General features: G+C 41.7%; 2 protein-coding genes across 3 annotated transcripts in view; both read right to left on the bottom strand.

The window, feature by feature from the left end:
• Nucleotides 1-7,973, bottom strand: part of LOC102734555 (ATP-binding cassette sub-family A member 9-like) — a 135,095-nt gene that overhangs the window by 86,375 nt on the left and 40,747 nt on the right. The window lies entirely within an intron of this gene.
• On the bottom strand, nucleotides 334-7,454 carry LOC145717298 (ATP-binding cassette sub-family A member 6-like). Of its 2 annotated transcripts, XM_081804643.1 has the most exons (8): nucleotides 6,705-7,454; nucleotides 6,441-6,619; nucleotides 5,703-5,778; nucleotides 5,535-5,629; nucleotides 4,347-4,466; nucleotides 4,012-4,152; nucleotides 2,236-2,315; nucleotides 334-471 (listed from the first exon to the last, which is right to left on the bottom strand). In XM_081804643.1, exons 4-8 carry the CDS (start codon nucleotides 5,561-5,563, stop codon nucleotides 380-382), a joined length of 462 nt encoding a protein of 153 aa, XP_081660769.1. In that variant the 5' UTR covers nucleotides 5,564-5,629; nucleotides 5,703-5,778; nucleotides 6,441-6,619; nucleotides 6,705-7,454; the 3' UTR covers nucleotides 334-379. The 2 variants fall into 2 exon arrangements, with proteins under 2 accessions (XP_081660769.1, XP_081660768.1); XM_081804642.1 differs by lacking the exon at nucleotides 6,705-7,454 and having other exon boundaries at nucleotides 6,441-6,697.

Here is a 7,973-nt window from a genome sequence, read left to right as displayed (position 1 = left end):
AGGGAGTCTGCTTCTCCCTCTGACCCTCCCCCTCTCATGCTCTATCTCATTCTCTCTCTCAAATAAATAAATAAAATCTTAAAAATAAATAAATAAATAAATAAATAAATAAATAAATAAATAAATAAATAAATGAAGGGCGCCTGGGTGGCTCAGTCGGTTGAGCGACTGCCTTCGGCTCAGGTCATGATCCTGGAGTCCCGGGATCGAGTCCCGCATCGGGCTCCCTGCTCGGCGGGGAGCCTGCTTCTCCCTCTGACCCTCCCCCTCTCATGTGCTCTCTGTCTCTCTCATTCTCTCTGTCTCAAATAAATAAATAAAATCTTTAAAAAAATAAATAAATAAATAGGAAATATGTATAATTACTTTTACGTGAAATTTACAGGAATGATACAAACCATAAAAGCTGACCCACCTTTTCCAATGTGCACTGAGAGAGGCTGTACTCTTCCAGGTTAAAGTTATGTTTCACTGGGGAAAAAAAAAAAAAAGATTGCTAGTAGATGCTTACAAATTATTACCAAGAATTTTTTCAAAGTCATACAAAATAAAAATACACACTATTAACATAAATAGAATATACAGCTGAATAAGCAAATGCTTGGTGAAAGAAGGGAATCATGAAAAGTCATAGAGTTAATATAAATACAAATTAAATTAATCTTGATATGAGAATTTTCTCATATTACATTTTGATACATTTTATTACATAGTATATGTGTCCTGGGAAACGTAAGTTCCTTGAGGAACTACGTAATTGATTGACACATCCTTACACACAAGGAGGATTTCAATCCATTCCTTTCCCTTTGAAAGGACCCAGTGCTTCCGTGTAACTGGCTTCAGCCAGTTTATCTGCTGTGCCCAGCTTGATGCTGGGCGTCCCTGCCAGGAAACCACATTTACATATTCACGTATTCACAGCTCACCACTCACACACTGAGACTCTTCTGTGTGTGCCACGCTTGGTACCAGGGACAGAGTAGTGATGAAAACAAAACCCTGCCTTTGTGTATAAAACTCTGCATTCTAGTGGCAGGAATATGGGCATTAAATAAATGAGGACTTAAATATGTGATAAAGGAAATGCTGATTGCTACTACTGAGGGAAAATAAATCAGGTAGAGGAAACAGGAAGTGCCAGGCACTCTTATTTAACAGGATGGTTGGTGTTGGCCATAGTTACAAGGTAAGAATTGAGCAGAAACTTGAAAGAAGTGAGAAAACAAGCTGGATATTTGGAAGTAGTAGAATTTCAGGAAGAAGGATCAGCGAGTGCAAAGTCCTGGGGCAGGAGTATGCATGTCTGGTAGCATTTAGGAAGAGCTAGGAAGTCAGGGTGTCCAGAGTGGAGGGAGTAAACTGGGGATTCATATTCTCTCAAACACAATGAGCCTGGTACAAGTCTAAACACTTCACAAATGAATTCATTTAATCTTCCTAATGACCCAGCCCAAGTGGGCACTGATATTACCCCTCATTTAGAGACAGATCACCTAGACATGCAGGGATTCAGTAACTTTACCCAGTGTCTCCCAGCTGACACTGAACTTGGAGCTCTTCACCACTACGCTGTGTGAGGAATTACTCCATGACGGTCTGCTGCTGGGACTGACCCAGCTGAAAGCAGAAAAATGAGGATGAAGGGAAAAAGTAGACAATGTGTCGAATGGCAAGAGGAGTCCGCACGATGGAGGGGACGGACTTAGCAAGAGACATAGACAGTTTGTTCACTGTGACAGGAAGGCAGAACACACGACCCAGACGCAGGGAGGCGGGTACATGGATGGAAGGTTTTCTGTGGCTTTTATTTTATTAGTGAAATATAAAGCAAGGGCATCAACTGAGGGAGAAAAGCAGGAGGGAAGGAAAGAGGAGTGAAGCAGTAATTTAGGACACTTGGTGTAAATGGGTTGTGCACACAGGCAATGCAGCCCCCACTAGGTTAATGTTGTGAATTTGTGAGGTTAATGTTATGAATTCACGGTAGAACCAGCCAAGCTCAGCTGTGTGTTTTCTGTAGCTCCAGTCCCTGCCCTGAAGATAAACCTCTTTCCAGAGAACTGGATTAACCACTTTTGGGGTTAAATCCCACCACTACCTACCATTAGAATTCTTAAAACCATTAAGAATTTGCATATTTTTAAAATGGATTACACAATTACCTACCACGAAATTATTACCTGATGCTGAACTGATTCCTCAAAAGTTTTATTTTACAATGGTAACTCTTACCTGCCTCCAATTTGCGAAAGGTCTGAGACAGAGGGTAAACATCCACCAAAGGTAGTTTATAGACCAAGAAGGAGGAATACCTGGGAATATGAAAATGTCATATTTGACCTTGAGTTTCAAGGGGAGAAAATGACCATCAAAATAAATACTGATATTAACATCAATTTCCTTTGATGAAAATAAAAGTAATACAAATAAATGTATGGCTTACATAAAAAGTAAGTAATTCAACAGTCTTACACAATTCACAGACTGTTGAATCACAGACCTGTACCTCTGAAACAAATAATACAATATATGTTTAAAAAAAAAAAAGAAGAAGAAGATAGCAGGAGGGGAAGAATGAAGGGGGGGAAATCGGAGGGGTAGATGAACCATGAGAGACGACGGACTCTGAAAAACAAACTGAGGGTTCTAGAGGGGAGGGGAGTGGGAGGATGGGCTAGCCTGGTGATGGGTATTAAAGAGGGCACGTTCTGCATGGAGCACTGGGTGTTATATGCAAACAATGAATCATGGAACACTACATCAAAAACTAACGATGTAATGTATGGTGACTAACATAACAATAAAAAGTTTTTAAAAAAAGTAAGTAAAATGACTGATGGAAAATTCTTAAAATGTCTTTCGTGGCTGGCTGTTGGAGATAATTCTTCTAGAAAGAATCCAGAATAATTGCATTTATGCTCAGTGTATGCAAACCTTTTGTTGTTGTTGTTGAACACAGACATCTGAACTAATCCCTTTGCTTAGCTTAAATTAGGTTGCAATTAATTAATTCATTTAATATTTCATCCTTCTCACCAGAAAGCTAAGGAAAGGGAGATGTGAGGTTAAGAGAGAGGGACCTGATGGGGAGGGTTCAAAAGGCTTTAACTATAAACTTCCCTGACCTCTGAAGAGAGGAAGAGCCAGAGGGGATCTGTGGCGTCTTGCTTCCATGTGCCATTTCCAGCTGGATGACCTCATGCCCATTCTCAGCTCATTCCCAGATAGCAGTGTGATGCCCCCAGACCTTCAGGCCTGGCCCTCTCCAGCCCAGCCCCTGCTTCTTCAGCCTTGCCACTCATGATCTTCCCACTACATAGTTACACCAAGAGTCTGGGAACAGGACTGAGTTACTTGCCCTTGCGTAGACTTCGATAATTCCATTACATTTATACTGTGCTAAAATGGAAATAGCACTTGCTTCTTTGGCGTGCTTATCCCTCCAAGGAATTCCAAATTCAGTTCTTGCTCCACCTCCTTGGCCCCCTCTCCCCCGACACACAGACATACACAAACACACACACACATATAGGTACACACACACACCTTTCTATTCTCCATTTGAGGCATTAAAACTCATTAGAGGGAGACTATTTGATTATCACGATTGCTGTTTGTTTCCAAGAGGGGAATTCACCTTAAATAGTTACATCTTTCAAATATTTTCAGGGAGGTCTGTGGAGGGCGCCATGGGTCCAACTGTGGTCCCATGTGGGTTCCAGGCATGAGAAGTTCCTTTCCCCCAATTTTTCCAAGTCCTGCTCTAAGCCCAGCCTTGGGTGGCTGAGGAGGCCCATGTAAGGTGTCCCCAAGCCTTCCTGGGTGGGGGGAGACACAGCTTCCTGGGTGGCTCCCAAATCTCTTATAATCTGGAAGAATCAGTAAATCAGTTTTTGAGGTCCCTAATTTATTAGGAAGTCAAATCACCCTGAAGTCCTCACAGAGCAGAAAAGAAACCACTGAGTGGGTAAAGCCAACAAGTTTCTCCATCATCAGAAGCTCCTTCACCTTTCCTGCTGTGTAGCCTGCTGGAAAAGCTTCAGAATCTCGGCGTGGACCCAAGTCACTTGGGCAGCTTCCTTCACTCTCAGTTCTAGAACGTAATCCTTGCCAAGTTTGTTTTTCAGGTGTTGGATGGAACCGATGCACCTATGGGAAGAAGGGAAACATGTTGGAAAATATACTGCCCCTTAAATTTTTTACATTCTTAAGTTTCAAATGTAAGGGAAAGGGCATCACTGAGCGAGCTGACGGGAAGAACTCCAGGTGCTCACAGTGATTCTGCTCTTTCCACAGGGAATTTCATTTTGAGGGTCAAGCAGAGCCTCCAGAAAGACACCCACCTCAGCCTTCCAGACACCATGATAGCGATGCGGTCACATATGGCCTCGGCTTCGGCCAGGTAATGGGTGGTCAGGAGTGCCACTTTTTCTGTGTTTTTAATGGCTTTCTGGATCATCTGCCTGAAATGAGCCCAAAAAAAATCACTGTTAAAAAAAGGGTAGGAAAAAAAGAGAAATGGAGGGAAAATTGTGTAGATAAGATATAGTTTATGAATCATATTTATAAGTCATATTTCTAATTTTAAAAACCAGAAATGTGAATACTGATTAGGTTTTTTGATAATATAAAGAAAAGTGTTTAATATTTTTAGGTATGCTAATGGTATTCTGCTAAAGTTTTTAAAAAAGAAAACTTCCTATCCTTTGAAGAAACTAATTGAAATATTTATAAATAAAGGATAGGCTGCCTAGTATGTGCTTCAAACTGATAGGAGTGGAGAAAAGGGAATGGGTGGAGGTAAAATGAAAAAAGGTGTGACTTATATGGGTAACTGTTGAAATAGGTCAGGGGTATACTGGGTTCATAAATGATTCTCTTTACATTTGTATAAAATTTCCACAGTGAAGTTCTTTAAAGAAGTAGGGAAACTATTGGATAGTCACAAATATGAAATTAGATTGGATGATTTTATTAATTCAAATGGTACATCCTAGAAAGGAAAGTAAAAACAATTTAAAAACTAAGAAAAACTGGATAAGCAAATTTGACAGATTTGGTAAAGGGGGGAAGAAAAGGAAATGGACAAAAAATGTAAGTTAATAGACTTAAAAAAAAAAAACCACCTCAATACATATACCTCAATAATTAAAAAAATTGAACTCCAAATTGCAAGACCTAAAATTCCAACAAAATGCTTAAGAGTTTTTTTTTTTTAACATTAATACCACATGATTATGATACAACATGAGAGAATCTATTTGTGAAATATTTATTTTCCTAATGATATGGATTATCTCCACTAAATTAGAAATGAGTGGATTTGATTTTCCAAGATCAGGTTTTTTTTTAATTAAAAGAATTTTTTTTTAAGTAAGCTAAACACCCAACATGGGGCTTGAACTCACAACCCTGAGATTAAGAATTGCATGCTCTATTGACTGAGTCAGCTAGGTGCCCCATCTAAGATCAGTTTAAAAACACAACTTTGACATGAGGTTTATACTCGTAGCTCTGAGGGTTATGCTCACCACAGTTGCCTCTGCCCTGCTGGGTCCATGCCTGTCGATGGCTCATCCAGAAGCAGGATCGGCGAATTTCCCAGGATGCTCAGCACAAAACACAACTGAAAGACAGAGAAGCACCTTATTCCCTGCCACCACGTCAGCCCTCAGAATAACATCAAACATCCCACATACCTTTCTGGTAGCTCCTGCCGGTAATTTCTGCACTGGAACATTTAGCTGGTCATGCAGTTTGAAAGTATCCACCAATCTGATGGAAAACAGGAGGAGAATGTCAGTTCCAAAGAGGATCTTTGGAAACTGTAATCCCACAGAAGAGTAATAGCATTGGAGGGAAGCTGGGCACTATTATTCTGAAACTCATGATTAAAGAGAAAAAGTTTGTTTCAGAACAGGAAAGATTTTCCACCTCATAAAAAGTTCTAAAGAATAACTAGAATTTTGAATTTGGAACTGAAATGGATGATTATTCATGATTATTCACTCATTTAACATTGTCAATTATTTTATACAATTATTTTTTTTAAAGATTCCTCAATCAAGGATGCAGGAAACAGCGCCCGTCCCTCCATCCCTGCTCTACCGTGGACACTCTCTGAAAAGGTGCAGACATCATTTCTACTCTCCATTTTTTTCTTTTTTAAGATTTTATTTATGTGACAGAGACACAGCGAGAGAGGGAACACAAGCAGGAGGAGTGGGAGAGGGAGAAGCAGACTCCCCGCTGAGCAGGGAGCCCGATGTGGGGCTCGATCCCAGGACTCTGGGATCATGACCTGAGCCGAAGGCAGACGCTTAACGACTGAGCCACCCAGGTGCCCCTCTGCTCTCCATTCTTTATCAGTGAAATTATCATCAGTGGAATAGCCTCCCTGTCTCTGGACAAAAAGGAATCACATGACCTCTCTTTACCTTGCGATGGCAACGGTGGCGTCCCCTTTCCTCAGCCCTTTGATGGCGGCGAAGACCTCCAGATGTTCCCTCACTGTCAGGTTGGGCCAGAGCACGTTCTCCTGAGGACAATATCCCAGGAAGTTGACCGTGTTGTCTGCCTGATCATCCCAAACTGAACCACATCCTTTCAGTTCTACCTAAGAAAGTAAACCAGTTTTAGAAACACATGTAGCCTTTTCTCCAATCTCACACTCAAGAAACTGACATGTAGCTAATAAATACCTAAATTTTCTGAGCATCACCGAAATATGAGTGAAATCTTACGGTATTTGTCTTGCTCTGACTTCTTTCACTTAGCATTATACCCTTTATAATCTATGTTGTTGCAAGTGATAGAAATATTGAAATCATTATATTGTACACCTGAAAGTAATATAACACTGTATATTAATTGTACTTCAATAAAAATTTTTAATTAAAAAGATAAATAAATACACAAAAATTAAAAAGCTAAAACAGTAAGTATTATAGAAATTCATATTTATTATAGAAAACTATTTAAGGGGGAAGGAAAGATGGCGGAGGAATAGGGGACCCTATTTCACCAGAACACTCTGAGCACCCACGAAACCAGCCTGAGATGTAAGAAGATCTGGATCTCTACAAACAGAATATCGCAGGCGGTTGGTTTCAAGGTACAAAGCGGGGAGCCGTGATTCCAGGGGCAGATATCGGAGGATAAACGATAGTGGGAGGGTGCCTGGGGACGGGGCACAGACTCGCAGAACAGTAGCAGCGGGGAAAGAACTTTAGGGCAGCCCCAGGGGCAGAAACTCGGAGCGGCGGGGTCGCGCCTGCAATCTGGGGGCAGCTGGCGGTTTTAGAAGCACAAAGGGCAGAGACGTGCTCCAACCTGGAGGCAGGACTGGGAGCCCTGTGGAGGGGCGCACAACCCAGGACGCTGCAGTTTAGAGCAGCACGGACAGAAATGGAGACAGTGTGGCCTGGAGAGCTCACTGAAGAACAGACTGCCGTCTCTCTGCTCTGAAGCAGAGGGTTGGAAACGGTCTCTTCTGCTGTGACTCACGGAAAGAGACGCGGAAAGCCGCCAGGGAAAGCCACCAGAGAACAAAAACCCCAAAAACTGATTCCCATTGAGCCCATCCCCCGCCACAGGGGGGCAGGGCAACTCCGCCCAAACAGGGCTGCCTGAGTAACAGTGTGGCAGGCCCCTCCCGCAGAAGACAGGCTGGGAAAACAAGAGGCCAGCAACCCTAAGGTCCCAAGAAAACAGGTGCATCTTGCTTGGGTTCTGGTCAATAATTTGGACTCATACATTCCCTCAAATACCCATCAACAGAATGACTAGGAGGAGGAGCCCCCAAAATAGAAAAGACTCAGAGATTATGACTTATCCTGCAGATTTACAAATGGATGTAGATATAACCAAGATGTCGGAGATGGAATTCAGGCTAGCAATTGTGAAGACAATGGCTAGAATGGAGAAATCAATTAATGGCAACATAGAGTCTCTAAGGGCAGAAATGAAAG

The sequence above is a fragment of the Leptonychotes weddellii genome, chromosome 15 (genome assembly GCF_054177405.1).
Source record: "Leptonychotes weddellii isolate Sample4059 chromosome 15, ASM5417740v2, whole genome shotgun sequence".
NCBI classification, from domain to species: Eukaryota; Metazoa; Chordata; class Mammalia; order Carnivora; family Phocidae; genus Leptonychotes; species Leptonychotes weddellii.
Note: the sequence above shows the minus strand (reverse complement) of the source record. Positions and strands in the feature narration are given on the sequence as shown.

Coding starts and splice junctions, on each gene's coding strand:
- LOC145717298 (XM_081804643.1), bottom strand. CDS start 5,563: ATGGACCCAGCAGGGCAGAGGCAACTGTG. Junction 4,467..5,534: donor GCAGGGCAGAGGCAACTGTG/GTGAGCATAACC, acceptor GGCTCATTTCAG/GCAGATGATCCAGAAAGCCA. Junction 4,153..4,346: donor ATGGTGTCTGGAAGGCTGAG/GTGGGTGTCTTT, acceptor TTCTTCCCATAG/GTGCATCGGTTCCATCCAAC.